Source organism: Panthera onca, chromosome B1 (assembly GCF_046562875.1).
Source record: "Panthera onca isolate mPanOnc1 chromosome B1, mPanOnc1 haplotype 2, whole genome shotgun sequence".
NCBI classification, from domain to species: domain Eukaryota; kingdom Metazoa; phylum Chordata; class Mammalia; order Carnivora; family Felidae; genus Panthera; species Panthera onca.
Genome location: NC_138342.1, coordinates 169,137,513 through 169,154,140, shown reverse-complemented (window position 1 = coordinate 169,154,140; position 16,628 = coordinate 169,137,513). Strand labels below are relative to the sequence as shown.

At 54.3% G+C, this 16,628-nt stretch overlaps 1 protein-coding gene and 1 long non-coding RNA gene across 4 annotated transcripts in view; one reads left to right on the top strand and one right to left on the bottom strand.

Moving 5' to 3' along the window:
* Positions 1-230: 230 nt before the first annotated feature.
* The window catches only part of BMP1 (bone morphogenetic protein 1), a 43,469-nt gene continuing 27,071 nt past the window's right edge, over positions 231-16,628 (bottom strand). For 2 of the 3 annotated variants that reach the window (XM_060653320.3, XM_060653321.2), the window contains 8 exons: positions 14,199-14,324; positions 13,316-13,476; positions 12,751-12,931; positions 8,661-8,786; positions 5,369-5,496; positions 4,750-4,963; positions 2,892-3,142; positions 231-974 (listed from right to left, as the gene is read on the bottom strand). In XM_060653320.3, coding sequence (XP_060509303.1) covers positions 840-974; positions 2,892-3,142; positions 4,750-4,963; positions 5,369-5,496; positions 8,661-8,786; positions 12,751-12,931; positions 13,316-13,476; positions 14,199-14,324 — 1,322 coding nt within the window. In that variant the 3' untranslated portion in view covers positions 231-839. Of the gene's footprint in view, positions 975-2,891; positions 3,143-4,749; positions 4,964-5,368; positions 5,497-8,660; positions 8,787-9,084; positions 9,450-12,750; positions 12,932-13,315; positions 13,477-14,198; positions 14,325-16,628 lie in introns of those variants that run through there. The other variant, XM_060653322.3, reaches the window with a different exon arrangement.
* On the top strand, positions 6,349-16,444 carry LOC132691717 (uncharacterized). Its single transcript, XR_009615961.2, has 2 exons — positions 6,349-8,516; positions 15,779-16,444. It is a non-coding gene; the product is annotated as an uncharacterized LOC132691717 (long non-coding RNA).

The following is a 16,628-nucleotide window of genomic DNA, read 5'->3' as shown; positions in this document are numbered from 1 at the left end:
CTGCAGGCTGAAGTGTGCTAGGAGGCTGTGTTTGTGTGTGCCTGAGTGTGAAATCACACCCTCAGGGGTCCTGGAATCGAGGGAAGGAAGTGCAGCCAGCAGGGCCAGGTGTCCTGGCTGTGGGCTGGTCTCAGACACAGCAAGCCTGCACATCTGGAATGAGATGCACCGCACCCCCCCCCCCCCCCGCACCCCCGCCCCATGTCCCAGACAGCATCTGGCACAAGATACTGGCTGTAACACTTTCAGTTTATTGGCTGGTGTGCCCTGGTGTGGCTGACCAGCCGCTGGGCCTGAGAGAAGCCCCGTCTTGTTTCCCCACCCCTTCTTCTGCAGCCCCTCACGGTGCATCCTGTGGGACTCGTATGGAAACTCACACCCCAGGAAGTGGGGAAATAGGGGCTCAAAAAAACCATGTCGAGGTTGGAGAAGGAGTGGGAAATGTACATTACAATGAAGCTATGCCACCGGCTATACACAATACGGTGCACTTAGAGAGGGCAGGGAAGATGGGAGGGTCTGCTGACAGACGCTCTCCCCCACAGGCCAGGCCCCCAGAGAGGAATGGCCACTTCAAGTGTCTCCGTGAAAGCTCTGGCTCCCTGGCCCTGGCCCCTTGTTCTGGTGGGGGCAAGGAGGAAGGGATCACGGGGAAGGGGCTCACGAAGCAGTCCCATTCCCCCGCCTCCTGAGGACAGCCTCACCTGGACCACCGGCCTGCAGGTCCTGGCGCCTGGGGGACAGGGACAGGGTGCCCACCTCCTGCCCACCTCCCACTGTCCAGTCCAGGTGACTGAGGGCAGCAGGCCTCCCGTCCCCGCCCCCGTGTGAGGCAGTGGTCATTTCCTGCTGTGCAGTGTGTCCTGGAACTTGGTGCTGGTGAACCGCAGGTGGAAGCCTTTTTTGGTGATGGTGTCATCTGAGTGGAATTTCACCAGGACAGAATCTCCGGCCGAGTACACCTCCTCAGGAGGCTGACAGAGGAAAAGGATGGGCATGAGGCTGAGGCTGCTGTTTTTCCTCCCCAGGATCCCCCGCTCTAAGGAAGGTGGGCGGCTCCCAGACACTCACCAGATTCCCCCAGCCCCTTGAAGCAGGGGAAGACTATTGATAGCAAGAGTTTAAGGGGACGCCTGGAGGAGGGGAAGAAAAGCAGGGGATAGAGGAGCTTGCCTTAAGTTCAGAGTCACACTTCATACCCAGAGCTGCTATTAACGCTGCTATTAACAAGTTAGTTGTGAAGTCTCAGGCAAGGCACTGTCCCGCTCTGGGCCTCACTTCCCTCAAGGGCAAGCAGGAGTAAATGCTCCCTGCTCTCCAAGCTCAGAAGGGCTGATGGGGGTTGTGGGAGGGAGCAAATGAGAGTGTGGTTGTGAATGGGTTTTGCAAAGGGAGTGGGTTCTCTGAGAGGCTGCCTTCTCACTGTCTCAGCTGCCTCTCGGAGAAGACAGAATAGCTGGGTGCTCCAGACATAGCTGTGGCCATTCCCCTTCCATCCTCCCCCAGTTCTGGCCATGGTTGGCTCTAGGCGATGCCCCTGCCTAGCTCCTGCAAGCCCCTCCTTACCTCTGTGTACAGGCCCTCAGAGTGAGAGCCGCCCACAGAGCCTCAGCACACGGATGCCCTGGCTCTCAGGGCACAGAAAGCATCGTTTCCGAGAACCTTGGGGACATTTCCAGCAACCCTGCCAGGAAGCCCTGACAGGATTGGGTTCCTTCCCCAGGTTCCCTCCCGTTGGCTCCAGCCTGGTGGAAGTGTCTGGAAGAAGCCACCTGGGGACACCCAATTTGGTGTGTGGCTCACTGGAATGTGCCAGATCAAGGGAGTTACAAAGGGCAAAATGGGGAGGGGGTGCCGGCTTGGTGACCAGGGGATTCCAGAGTGGTGAGCCAGGCAGGGGAGGGGCCTATGTGCTCTGCTCCTGCCCCGCCCCCCACCTCCCTGCCCTGTCCCAGACCCTGTGAAGCAGAAGCTCTGTCCTAAGGGCACATTCAGCTGGCTAATGCTGGGCCCAGCAGATGCTGCTGCAGCTCCAGGAAGGAAGTTTAACACTTCCTAAGGTGCCCAGGTTACACTGGAGCATAGCCATGAGAGAGGTGAGGGACCAGGGAGGTGAGGGGCGGGAGGGCGTGTGTGTTTGTGTGCGTGTGTGCGCGCACGCATGCACGGGTGTGTAATGGAGAGGAGAAGACAGTGTTCTCCGAAAGGGGAAAGGATTCACAAAAACAAAAAGAAGCCACAGCTCTGAGAGGAACATAAATCCACCTTTGTCATTTTCCTGTGGCTTCAATTAAAATCAAGCAAACTTTTGCCCACTGCCTCTGAAGGTGCCATTTTATGGACCAAGAAGCAATGCTCAGTGTCTGCTTGGACAGTAGCACCAAGGGCTTTGGGACCAGCTGGCCTCCCACCAAGAAGGGAAACTGGCAGTGGAAGAGATGAGGGTGTTTTTATGGCTCAGCCAGATGACTGGTTAGCACAGTTCGGCTCAGGTCCTAGGTCCCTGGCTCTTGCTTCAACCTCTGCCCCCGACCCTGGGCCCTGGTAAGCTGCTTTGGGACTGGAACAAGGGCTGGGGGGGGGGGGGGGGGTAGAAGGAACTCCATCCACCTCCCCGGATGCAAGCTACCCTGTAGGTCCAAACAAACTGGTGCTGAGCAGTCTTGGGTCAGGGCAGGGCCTGTCCCAGAGGATGCAGAAACCACAGTGTTGGGCAAAAAAGGACAGAGTTTCCTGGGTGGGGATGGCCTAGGGCAGGGCAGGCCTCTGTGAGCAGCCACCCACCAGGCAGGGTCTCCTAGCTCCTGCAAAGGGCCAGGCATGTGCTAGCACCCATACCGGCACCCCACACCTGCAGAGGCAAGGGCACTGGGCAGGGTGCGGGGTCTCACCCCTGAGCCGCAGTAGCGCCCCAGTCTGGGGGCTGTGCTGTCATAGCCATCGAAGAGCTCCATGTAGTCGTAGCCACAGTCTGTCTCCTCCTCCACCTCGAAGGTCTGGAACACCAGCTCCACGCCATATCCTTCCTCTGCCACGATGACCCATTCGCAGTCCACCCCCCCAGGGTAGTTGTTGTCACCAAACTGCGCATGGGAGTAAAGATCCTTCGTCTTCACCTCTGCCCGAACCTGGCCTCCACACTCTGTGGGGGAGGAGCAACAGGATTGGCCACCACTCCCCGAGGATGGCCAGGGACAAGGTACCGCGCCTCACTGTGCTGAACCCTCATGGCTCGATGGAGAGAGGGCCACATGGCTAGGGGCGAGTGGCTTGGGACCTGCCTGGGACGTGGCCCAGAACAAGTGCTCTGCTGCTCTACTTCTGGATAGATGCCCACAGAGGACCAGGGACACACTGGGCTGTTAGGCAACTCTGAGCTGAGGCACTGGGGAGGGCATGCTTGTCAAAAGAGCACATTGCTAATTTGCTCCAGCTGATGGCTGTCATGGAAGAATGTGGGCCCTGCGTTGCCAGGGCTTCCATTCTTAAGAGAGAAGAACCACATCTGGATTTTCTGCGAAAACTCTTGATTTTTCAATGTTGGCTCACATTTTTAAAAAACACACTGTGGGCCAAACAGAGCAGAACTGAGGGCCAGATAGAGTTCTGGGCTTCCAGTCTGTGACCCTCTGCTGGGAGGGCCAAATGAGAGCATGCAGGACAGGGTCTTCAGTGTCCATCCTCCTCTGGAAGCCCTCTGGCCTCTAAGAAATCTGGTGCTTATGTCTCCCTGGAGGGGTGAAGAGGGGGTGGGATAGGGCCTGAGCTACAAGGAAGGATGAGAGGCTCTGGACCCAGCAGTCCTGGGGACTCCCAACAGGTGGCTCAAGACCCACAAGGAGCCTGTGAAGCCCCCATCTGACACCTGATGTTCCAGGCCTCCCAAGCCTGGGCTCCAGGCTTTCTCTACTGCTGCACTGTTTCCACTTCACTACTGTCCTGTCTTTACATACCAATTGCTCAGGCCAAACGAAGTGACCTGCGGTCACCTGTACACACCCAGAGCTGTCCTGGGATTGTGGCTGTGCCTGGGCTCCTCCCCCTGCTGGAATGACCCCACCAACACCTGCCCAGAGCTAGAGCTTATCATGTTTTTTCTCATGCTATAACTATCTGTGCGCGTCCCACCTCACCTCTGGACCGCGAGTTCCTGGTGTGCAGGGGTGAAGGGCTCATGCCTGATTCACCTCCATAAGCCCCTCTGAGTCTTGCATACAGCCAGAGCTCAGTAAATGGTTGTTAGATAAATGGACAAACGATCGCTAAGTAGCCCCTCAAGGCCTAAGATGTTTGTCTGCTTCATTTTTGTGACCTGCACTTAGAGCACTGCTTCATCATACATGTTATGTGTTAATAAATATCTCTAGACGAGTGACTTTTGGGTTTGGAATGTGGGTGGGCTGCCACACAGTCAGGCGTCCTACCGCTGGGGACTGTGGGGCTTCCCTCCCCATCCCTGGATTCCCCACCCACTGGCGTCACTGCCCTCTGTTTTCCGGCAACTTAGCGGCCCCTAATCGGGACCTCTCCCACTCTCCCTTTAGTGCTCACTCTCTGCTCCCCTGCCCGGCCCTCAGAACACAGTCTCTGTCTACCCAGGCCATAGCTCTGTCCATCTGCCCCTTCATACACTCTTTCTCATCCCCCTGTGAAACTCCAGAGCCTGGGCCTGCCTGTGAGAGCAGGATCAGCAGAGGCTCGCAGAACAAGACAGCGTGAGGACATTGGGCTAGCCTGAGATGGCCTCACCTGTGGAGTGGGATGCCTGGAAGCCCTTCCTCTGGACGGAGTTGTCGGAGTAGAAGCGCAGGAACATGCGGCTGCCTGTGGCCAGGACAGGCTCAGGCTTCTTGCTCCCACAGAAGCGGCCCAGGACGGGGGCCTTGGCGTCACGGCCATCATACACCTCCAGGTGGTCATAGGCACACTCAGGCTGGGACTCTATATCCATCTCCACGAAGGTCTAGAGGGCACGAGGGAGGACAGCAAGTTCAGAATGCATCTGGGGGGGGCAGCAGGTGGCCCCAAATCTAGGCCTCCAGACCCCAGCTGATGGAGACCAGGGAAGCAGCCCCTGCCAGGGGCACTGCTGGTAGCAGTGAGGGAGGACCTGGGAATGGGTAATGGCAGGCACACCCCCAATATGTACTGGGACCGGGCCTCTGTCCAGACCAGACTTGGGGCTCATGAGGATCCTCACAGGGATGACAGCCCTGTGGGCTCAGCCAGGCCACCAGCATGCAGTCTGCATGGCTCTGGTCAGGACCTCTGAATTACCCAGAACTTTGGAACTGATAGGAAACAGGTGGTAGCCCGATGGCATGGAAGAGCAGGGGTCCCCATGCAGGCTGGGGTGTGGGTACCTTACCAGCTTGACCCGGTGGCCAGGGGTGCTAGAGATAGCCCAGGTGCACTCCTTCTTGCTGGGATATTTGTCAGGCCAGTTGGGGCTGGTGATGGTGCCGCTGGTGGATGTCACCTTGTGGTCACAGCCGGCTGTGGGGAAGTGAGGGTAAAGGGATCAGCAAGAACCTCGGTGCTCCAATGTCCCCTGTGAGGAAAGGAACAAAGCCCTTCCCTCCTGCCCTCCTTGCTTCTTTCTCTTGTCCCCCACCTACAAACTGATGGAAGGCTTACATTACTTCTTTTCTGTTCGGTTACCCATGGCCGGGGAAATCTAGCTGCTTGCCTCCAAGGGAGGTCTGCCTGGCAGCATCCATGAAAGCCGCCCTCACAGGCACTCCCGTGCAGATCCCTGGACCTTTGAGGCCTCTGGCCACACCCCCTCTGCCCTCCATGATGTTGTCATCCTCTGGTATCCTGCCACACTTCCACATTCACAGAAGACTTTGGCACCTGACTCAGTTCTATACCCATTCCTGCTGCCATTCCAGGTGATGTCAGCCAACACTCTAGCCTCTCTGTTCCTGATCTTCTCAGCTCTATTGGCACTTATCTTCTTCCTCTCAAGCCGGGCTTGCTCATGACTTTACTCTAGGCCTTGCCATCACCTACCATTTCCTGATGCTACAAACACATCACCTCTCTGTGACCACTTCCTGTTCTTCCAGGGTGCTCAGGCCCTCACTATCCTTTCAACACTTCTTCAGCTTTAGAGAGACTTCCAGGGTCTTGATCCTTCTATTTTCTCCCAATATTTCCTCCTTGGTTGACTTAACTTGCTTCCCTATCTGGCTGGACTATATGGCTGATCACCCCGGCTGCTCATCAACATACTGTCCTTCTACTGTATCCTTTCGGAAAACCCCATCTGACTCAACCACTGGGAACCGAAACCACTTGATACTCTTGGATCTGTCCTTCACCACCTCCACCCCTTACCTCCTCAACAACGGCTCCAAATCTTCAGCCCTCTCCACTCCCATCCCTTCCCTCTCAGAAGATCACCTCACCTCCTGCCTCCCTGAAAAAAATCAGGGCCTCAGATATGAACAACTTCAGCTTCCCAGCCCCTCCCTGCAAACTCACCTTCCTCCTTCCTCGTCTCCAAAAAAGGAGTCCCAGGTCCACCTGGGTACCTTTGCACCACAAATTATCCACCCTCACTCTCTGTGCCATCTCTGCCAGCCTGTGGACCCTCCTATGCTTTGCCCCATCCTAAAGTAACTCCCCCACGGCCCTACATTCCCCTCTAGCTGCCACCCATCCTTTCTCCTTTTCTTCTCAGTTGTTCTTCAAGAAAACTTGCTATCACCCCATTCTCACTGTTTATGGCTCTTTGATCCATTGCAATCTGCCTTCCCACCTCTGAGAGTGTGGCCTCACAAACGAATTTAAAAGCTGATGTTCATGATTTATTATCATCCAGTCTGACAGGTTTCTTGGGGAAAAACAGGCGGCCAGTGCACTGTGGGCTGGGGAGGAGAAAGGGATGGATAGGTGCCTATGGTCAGTGGCTCACAGGATGAATACACAGCCATGAGGCCCAGAGAGCAGTGTGCAGGCTGCCCAGAGGCCCTGTGGAGGCAGGTAGAGCTCCTGGCTCTCCACAGTGGACCTATGGGCCGTGTCCATCATCCTTCTGTGGTTCTCCAAGGCCACATTCGCTGCTCTCCCCCATTTATACACAGGTCTTTGGGGCCCTCTAACTTCTCTGTGTGTGCCCACTTCTCCCCCAGCTAGACTGCAATCTTCCTGGGGGCAGAGGGACTCCCTTCTTCTTTTTTTTTTTTTTTTAGTGAGCCCTATGCCCAATGTGGGGCTCAAACTCACGACCCTGAGATCAAGAGTTGCATGCTCTACCAACGGAGCCAACCAGGCACCCCAGAGGAACTCCCCTCTTGAGGTCCCTGCAGAACTTTGCACAGCCTCTGCAAGGAGGAGTCAGGAAATACTGATTTGTAATTCGCCTATCATTTGAGTGAGGAATCATGAGTGCTTCTAAAATGACTCAGCTATGTACAGGTCGTCCACCCTAGAAGTGTAAAACCTCTCACAGCTATCTTGTTAATGTTGATGTACTCTTTTTCACACAGTACACACAGAGAGAGAATGCACTTTGGACAACCACAGAATAAGGTCTCCTCCAGCTAAAAGACGTGGAGGCCCTATGAATCAGGAACTTCGTATGCGGGGAGACCGAAGTAATCAGGTTGGAAGCTCTTTAGTGTCCGTTGGGTCACTGCTGAGTGCTTCAATTCTGTTTATTTTATCCAGGAGTTTATTTGTTTATACCTTGGTTGTCCACCTAAGAACAGTGAGAAGAGGCATTTGCCAGGCACTGTGCTAAGTGTTCAAGCAAGATCTGTAAAGTTTAGTATGCTGCAAGGCAGTTACCATTGTTAATCATCTCATGGGTGAGGAACTGGAAGCTCAGAGAGGTGCAGTGATTCACCCAAAGTCACACAGACATTCAGTGGCAGAGCCAGGTCTGTGTTGTGCTGCTGGGATAGTATGTCCCCAGCAGGCAGGGGACACAACGGCATTCGGGACTTGGAACAGGCCAGTGTTGTAGCATGTCCAAAGAGCTATCAGATGATGCTGGTGAGGATATGAGTGCTGTTTTCAAACATCTGCAGGGCTTTAGTGTCTGGGAGGCGGTGACCCTGTTCTGAATGTCCCCAGGGGTCAGCAGTGTGACCAATAACGGCTGACATACGACTGTGCTTGCTTTGAGCTCAGCACTGCTTGGAGCACTTCAGAGAGCCCTGTGCCCTGATGAGGTAGGTCTATTGTGACCTACGTGTCACACAGGAACAAACAGAAGTGCTCAAGGGTGCGCAGCTGGCTAAGCAGTGGGGCTGGGCCAGGCAGCCTGGCTCCAGCCTGTGCTCTCGACCTCTGTGCCATCTCGACTCTCTGCCACAGGAAGGTCATTATGAAGACAAGGACTTGCCCATGGATTTTAAGAAGCACTAAGATCAGTCTGAAAATGGAGCCTGGGGATGAGTGTGAGCCCCTCCTCTCCTAACATGCACAAGGAGACATGGAAGCATGTGTGGCTTGGATATTTTGAGGACAGAAGAATCTGTGGACCAGGTGGGAGGCAAAACAAGGTAATCTCAGAGACCACTCGTGACCTTGAGTCTACACCGGGCCGGATGGAGATGGCACCCGTGTCCTCGTGTCCCCAGCCTCCAGTCCTTCGGGCCTGCTGGCCCTGCCCTAGGGGCTCTGGGCGCTGCGCTGGCAGCGCTTACCTTCCTTGCAGTCGTGTTTGTTGTCATGTAGGACGAAGCCACTGCGACACTGGCACTCATAGCTGCCGAAGGTGTTGACGCAGTCTTGCTGGCAGCCGCCGTTATCCTTGGAGCACTCGTCCTTGTCTGCAGGGGAGCAAACAAGGCGGGCCCGGGTCTGTGCAGGGCTGAGGTCGGGGTGGTCACCCCAGGGGAAGCGGGAGGCTGGCTGGGTTTCCTCCCCCCGGGGGGGCCAAGGCCACGGTGGGGTCCAGGGCAGTGCATCCAGCGGAGCCAGCTGAGTGGCCCAGCTGTGGGGAGAGAAAGTAGAAGTGGGGTGGAGGGAGGGCTGGGGGCTGGAGCTGACCAACATGGGCACCCTCTACCATTACCTGCTTACTGGACAGACGGACAAGTGGAAAAACAGACACACGGACAAGCAGACTGCAAGAGAAAGGAGCAGGACGCAGGGGTCCCTCTTTTACTTCACAACAGGAAATGTCACAGACACCATCAAAATGGGAGGGAGTGGGGGCAGGGAAGGTCCCCTGTCCATGGGAGGGGGGGACAAGGGGAGAGGAGAGCACCAGTTCTGTCCGGCCAGAAGGAGGCAGGCCGGAATGGCAGAGCGGAGGTGGGGGGTGGTCGGGCACTGAAGCCCCCATCCCATTCCGTCCAAGGTGAGGTTCCTGAGTAACAAAGGGTCCGGGAGGCCTGGCAGGCCTCACTGGGGGGTCCGGTTTCTTTTCTGCACTCGGAATTTGAGCTGGTGGGGGCGTCCCCGAGGGGGCTGCAGAGCGGGCCTCTTTTCTGAAACGAGAGAGAGAAGGAGAAAAGGGACCAAGGGGTGGGGGTGGAGGGCAGGGACCAGGGAGGGAGAGCAGTGAAAACCAACCCGGGGCCTCAGAGGCAGATTCACAGGGCAATGCGGGAAGGCGGCGGGACACACATGCAGGACGGCCATGTCCGGCGCAGCCAGGTCAAAGAGGAAGAGCAAGTGGGAAGAGGCACAGCGACAGAGACAGATAGGAAGAGAGCTTGTGGCAGGAAGAAGGCCTGGAGGGGTAGGCACGAGGCCCGCACATATGGAGGGAGAGAAACAGAGTCTCTGGTAGAGGGGAGCAGCCCACGGAAAGGGTGGGCCCGGCTGGGAGCTCAGAGCTCTCACTCTGGCTGCTGCAGCTACAGGCTGTGTTTAGACACACACACCCACACCAGCATGCCCACAGACACGGGATCCCTCGGGGATGTACTGCGGTCCCACTGGGGCAGCACAGACACTGACCCACAGGTACACCACACTCACGCGCAGGACCCACAGGCAGACATAGAGACCGCATGCACACATACCACTGGCCAGCCATCCACCTGTGTGCACGTGTACATAAGGGACACACACTACTTCCTCCCACATGTGTGTGAGGAAGCGTGTGCACAGATGCATAGGCAGGCACTCAGGGGCCAGTACGCGGGTATAAAGACACAAAAACACAGAGACCACAGGCTCTTCAGCAGACCTGTGGACTCAAGTGTGCTCACACATGCAGCTGCTCAAGTTCGGGTCAACCCACACACGCACTCTCCCATGAGCACACACACACAGAGACACAGGCTACAGGCATGTGTTTGTCACTCCCACACATGCTCCAGTCTGTCTGCGGTCACTCTGGGGACTGTGTGCTTGGCACAGAGGCAGGTGTTCAGGGAAGGTGTGTAGATCGAACGGACATCCAGATTTCCAGAGGGGAATCGCGAGGTAGAAAGATGCCCGCTGGCATTCAAATGGGCAGGTGGGGTCTGTGACAAAGGTGACCTTGTTCCTGGTCTCCATCAGTAGTGGAGGGGCCTGAGCACTGGCTTCCGGAAGGCCCGGCTTCTCCACTCCATTCTCAGGTGAGCCAGACCCCTTAAGGCCCGCAGGAACTCAAGGTCAAGAGGTGGGATCCCCAAGTCCCTCCCCAGGGCTCCTTCTCAGTTACAGCCTCACAGGGGATCCTCGCTGAGGGCCCTGTGGAAGCTGCCAGCCCTGCAGGAAGGTGGGGGTGAGGGGCACCCTACAGCCCAGGAACTCGCCTGTGACTACACTAGGAACTTTAGGGGCCCCATCTTACAAATGGAGCAAAGATTTGCCTGAAATGTTTTGAACCCCACACCTTCCCTATATGTGCACCCTAAATACCTAGTACAGTGCCTGGCACATAGGAGGGGTAAAAGAAATACCTGCCCAGTAAACGAACGAGTGCGTGGGCAAGTGGGTGGCTGAATGGATGAGTGACAGAAAAGTGAGTCCTGAGGAAGGCCTGCTGTAGCGTCCTAGGGCAGGGCTCTGGCATGGGGGTTGGGGAGTGGGAGTGGCAGCCTCACAGCCTCACCTCAGAGGAGCCGAGGAGCCAGGGAGCAGGTTGCAGGAGGGGCAGGAGCGGGGAGGGTGGACATGGTCCGGACAAGGAGACGGCACTCACCCTCCAGTGCCAAATGCCCCGGAAGGTGGCTGGGGTCAGACTGAAGGTCTTCAGGCTCTTTCTTCTCCTTCTTGGCTTAGGGTCTCCTCGCTGGGTGTCCCAAAAGTCCAAAGAGCCCCCCTCCTGGGGGGCCAGAGTCAGATGCCCCATGCCCTGAGGGCTGAACGAACCTTGATGCCCACTGGTGAGGGTCCTCTGCAGGTTTCTTAGGCAGCAGGGCATTGCACGTGTGTGTGTGTGTGTGTGTGTGTGTGTGTGGCTGTGCACGTGTGTGTGTGCATCTCTGTGTGGGTCTGAGGGGGCAGGTGGCCCAGTGTCAGGCCAGGGCAGGGCAGTACCCAGGGGTGGAGAGACCTGGGCTCTAGCCTGACAGATGTGTCGGTCCCCCTCCCGCCTCTGAGAGTCAAGTAACAGAAGGGCAGAAAGAGACGAGAGTAAGCAGGTAATGGTTTCCCCAGGGCTGAGCCCACCCCTGAGTAGGTGTTACATCCCCTTGGCCCTCTGGTGAGCACCCTGTAGGAGTTCCAGGTGGGCATAGGGAAGAAAAGGATTCGCATTGCAAGGGGAGGGGGTCTCAGCAAGCAGTGGGGCAGGGGCTGTGGGGCACTTTAAGCAGAGCAGGATGGCTGGCAGTGACAAGCAGGGAACCAGTGCACAGGGGCAGTGCATGGCATCCAGGTGGGGCAGGCAGGGGTGCAGGGATGCAACATAGGGGGCTTGAGGATGCAGGACCCTGGGCAAAGGGGGGAAAAGGAAGGCAGTGTGGACTAGGCCATGGGCTTCCTGCCTTCCTGCTACCCCATGCCCGGCCCACCAGGCCAGCTGAAGATCAGGATCCCTGGGCCACTCCCATATAAAACCAGCTGCTTCAGCCACTCCCTCCACCTCCCACTCCCCAACTCAAGTTCATGGAGTTCCCACCCCACACTATCAACGTCCCAAGTCAAAGAGTGCCTCTGAAAGACCACCAGCCTTGCCCCAGGATGAAGGACTGAGGGAAGACTAAGGCAGGGGGCAGGTCTCCTGGGACCCCTGGAGGCCCAACTCAGAGAGGTTGACTGCATTTTAGGCCTCCCAAGAATGGGTCCATCAAAGGGGCTTGATCACAAGCCTTATACGGGGCAGCTCTCAATAAACATATGCTGGTTGGATCTGAGTCCCCCACCTATGGGCTGAGGGTGAGTGGGAAGGCTTTGGTGTTGATGAGAGGGAGGCTCCTCATCTTTTCTGAAGGCCTCGGCATGAACCCATTTGGCATGTGGGTCTGATTAGAGATGTGGCCGCTGCCAGATAATCTGCCCCACACACTCCAAGGCAAACACCCTCCTCCTCTGCATGCACCCTGCATTCTCTGGCCATGCTGAACTCCCTGTTTCCAGGGCCTGCCCTCTCTGGGGCCTCGGCATGATGGCTCCTGAAAGGAAAGCCCTCTCCTTTCATTTCTTCATGCCTATGTACTGCCCATCCTCAGGCTGGTTCCCATACAGTAATGGGGTTCAGGAACAGAGGGGTTGGCCTGGTGGTGGTGGGCTAATGGGGGGAGCAGGGGACAGACCCTGCTGGCCTGGTAACAGAGAGGGCTAGAAAGTGCAGGGGTAGTGTGGCAGGGAGGAGGGGTGGTGGGCTCACAGCTGGGTAGTCCAGGTTACCTGAGAAGAAGTGGGCCTTGAAGCCCTTTTTGGAGACGGTGTTGTCAGACTTGAACTCCACACGCATGTTGTTGTACTGGGAGGTGATGACCTCGGGCTTCTCGGAGCCACAGAACTTGCCATGTAGCTTGGAGTCAGCCGTGAGCCCACTGCGTACTTCCACGAAGTCATACTTGCACACCTGCAGGGCAGTGCAGCTCTAGGCCTGCCTCCTCCAGGAAGCCTCTCCTGACCACCCCCCACCTGGGAAGGCTCCCTTTTGTCCTTTTGTCTTTAGTCACCCATCTTACATAATCTAACAACTCAAAAAGGTGCCAAGCCACCCCCACAGGATCCTCTTGCGCTCCCCACACAAGCCCTGACTGAGTCTTGCCTTGCTCCACATTCCCTGTGCACTCCCTGACCTTCAAGCCCTCCTCCCCGACCCTCCCCTGCTTCCTGGAATTGGGAGCAGTCTCTCCTCCTCTACATTCTTTGGGTATTTCATATGGAAGGAAGCAGGCACTGAGCCGAGCTCCCACGCCTCAGACCTTCCTGAGTCTCCTCAGCTCTGGTGGGCACTTACGTCATTGCCTTCCGTCTCGAAGAAGTCGAACTGCAGGGAGATGCGGTACTGGGTAGGGGCCACCAATTGCCAGATGCAGTTTTTGTTAGGGGGGTACTCCTTGGGCCAGCCTGGGCTGGTGATGGATCCGTTGAGCTTGGTAAGGAATCCACCACAGGCAGCTGTGGGGACAACGGAGGTGGCATCAGCCACCAGGAGTCCCCACTTTAGGTAAGGGCCAGGGGTAAGGGTGCATTAAGGAGAAGAGGGGGATGTGTGGATGCCCTGCAGTCCTGGGGCTTGTGTCTGGTCTCTCAAGGATGGGAGGGAAGCAGGCAGGGTGAGGGGTGTACCTTCAGAGTATGAGGAATTGGGGAGTCATATGCATGAACACTCTACTTTCTCAGGGCCTCTACTAAGAAGGAGGCGGGGAATGAAGGGCTCAGGGAAGGCTGGGCTGGTGGGCAGTGAGGACTGGAGGCAGGGAGAGGAAGGTGGGTAGAGAAAAGACACACAGCAAACCCAGGCTGAGCTGCAGGCAGTTGGCAGGGAATGCTCTCACCTCAGGGGCAGGTATAGGGAGAGGCTGAAAAATCATTGCCTGTCTGAAAACAGTGGTTTCCAAACTGGGGATCATGACCTTCAGGAGGATGATGAAATCAATCAGCAGGTCATGATCAGCATTTTAAGTGAATAAAAATGGGAAAAAAAAATACCAGAGTGCATCACACCTGGTAAGTGTGTTCAGGGGGCTGCAGGGCTGCCATATAAAATGTATTCCTTGTTGGTGATGAGTGAAGAAAGTGCTAGGGAATCTGGGCTTTCCCAGGAAGGGGTGTGTCCAAGGGCTTAAGAGATCTGGGCTAGAGGGTCTGGTCCCTGGGGCTGTGTTGGAGGCACTCACCCTCACAGCGGCGCTTGTCCGGGGCCAGCTCATACCCAGGGTCACAGCTGCACTTGTAGCTGCCCAAGGTGTTGAGGCACCGCTGCTCGCAGCCCCCGCGGTTGGGCCGTGAGCACTCGTCCACCTCTGCCAATTGGGAAGAAAGGGTGTCAGTGACTGCCAGGCCAGGGCCTGCCTCCTGTGCTCTGCTTGAGAGTCAAGTCCAGTGTCCCTCAGGCTTCCTGTGACCACCTCCAGCCCCACTGCAGGGGACAGGAGTCAGCTGTGGACCACTCAGCTTTGAGGCTGTGGCCCTCCCTACCTCAGCCAGCCCCCCAGCTCGGTCCCTAGGGGTTCCTACTCCTGAGAGCCCCAAAGGGACAGGTAGTAACCTGAAGGAGGGGACAGGTAGACCCCACAGAGCCTTTCTTTGACCACAATGGCTGGGCTGGTGACCACCACCATTTATTGGTGCCTCTTGTGTGTCATTCCCCAGCCTTTCTTCATTTATCCTTCAATCCTGACATGACCAGTGATGGAGGGACTGTTACTATCCCCATTTTACAGATGAGGAAATGAGGTTCAGGCAGATTACCTGTCCACAATCACACCGGTAAAAGAAATCCACGCTGCCTTGCTTCCTCCCTAAGTTTCTATGGCACTTCCTGCCTCTATGCCTCACTGGCATTTCTTCTACACAAACTTTTGGACTTTAAGGCAACTCCTGAACTACTATTTCAATTCACAGTTGAGCACCTACCACGTGTCAGCTACTTTTACATATGTGTGTCATTTACTCAATGAGATATGCAGTTTCTCAGTGCAGTTGACCTCTTCTCCCCAGTTAGGCCATAAATTCAAGCACAGGGTACCATGGTCTATGCATCCCTCATAGAATCTCTGTGTAGAATAGGTGAATAAAGAAGACATGAAGTCACCACAGCAATATTCACAATAGCCAAGATGTAGAAACAGCCTAAATGGTCACCAACAGATGAGGATAAAGAAAATGTGCTACAGGATTTAGAAGAATTAATATTGTTAAAATGTCCATACTACCCACAGCAAACTATAGATCCAAAGTAATTCTGACCAAAATACCATTTTGCACAGAACTATAACACATAATCCTAAAATGTGTATGGAACCACAAAAGATTCCAAGCAGCCAAAGCAATCTTGAGAAAGAACAAAGCTGAGGGGCATGCTCCCATATTCCAAACTGTAGTGCAAAGCTATAATCAAAAACAAATAAATCCAAATGGTATGGTACCGGTACAAAAACAGACAAATAGATCAGTGGAAGAGAATAGAGAGTCCAGAAAAAAAACTCATGATTATATGTTCAATTATTCTATGACAAAGGAGGCAACAATATACAATGGGGAAAAGACAGCCTCTTTAATGAATGGACAGATCAGACAGCTACATGCAAAAGAATGCAACTGGACCACTTACTTACATTTTACACAAAAAGAAACTCAAAATGGGTTAAAGACTTAAATATTAGACCTGAAACCATGAAACTCCTAGAAGAAAACCAAGGCAGTAAGCTCTTTGGCATTGGTATTAATAATATTTTCTTTGGATCTGTCTCTTCAGGCAAAGACAACAAAAGCAAAATAAACAAATGGGACTACGTCAAACTAAAAAGCTTTTGCACAGTGAAGGAAACCATCAACAAAACAAAAAGTCAACTTAATGGGAGAAGATATTCACAAATGTTATATGAAATAAGTGGTTGACATCCAAAATATATAAAGAACTCATAAAACTCAATATAAAACAACGACTATTGATTAAAAATGGGCAGAGGACCTGAATAGACGTTTCTCTAAAGAAGATATACAGATGGCCAACAGACACATGAAAAGATGCTCAATATCACTCATCATCAGAGAAAATGCAAATCAAAACCACATTGAGATATCACTTCACACCTGTCAGAATGGAGAGTATCAAAAAGTTAAGAATAACAGGTGTTGGTGGAAGATGTGGAGAAAATAGAACCTTCTGCACGTTGGTGGGAATGTAAATTGGTTCAGCCACTCTGGGAAACAGTATGGAGATTCCTCAAAAAATTAAAAACAGAACTACAATATGATCTAGCAGTTCCACTTTTGGGCATTTATCTGAAGAAAATGAAAACACCAATCTGAAGAGATATATAAAGCCCCATGTTCACTGAAGCATTATTTACAACAGCCAAGATATGGAAGCAATTAAAGTGCCCATCAATAGATGAATGGATAAATTAGATGTGGTATATACATACAGTGGAATATTACTCAGCCACAGAAAAGAATGAAATCTTACCATTTGTGACACCATGATGGACCCAGAAGGTATGAGGCTAAGTGAAATAAGCTAGACAAAGATAAATACTGTATGATTTCACTTACATGTTGAATCTAAAAACAAAACAAATGAACAAACAAAACAAAACAGAAAC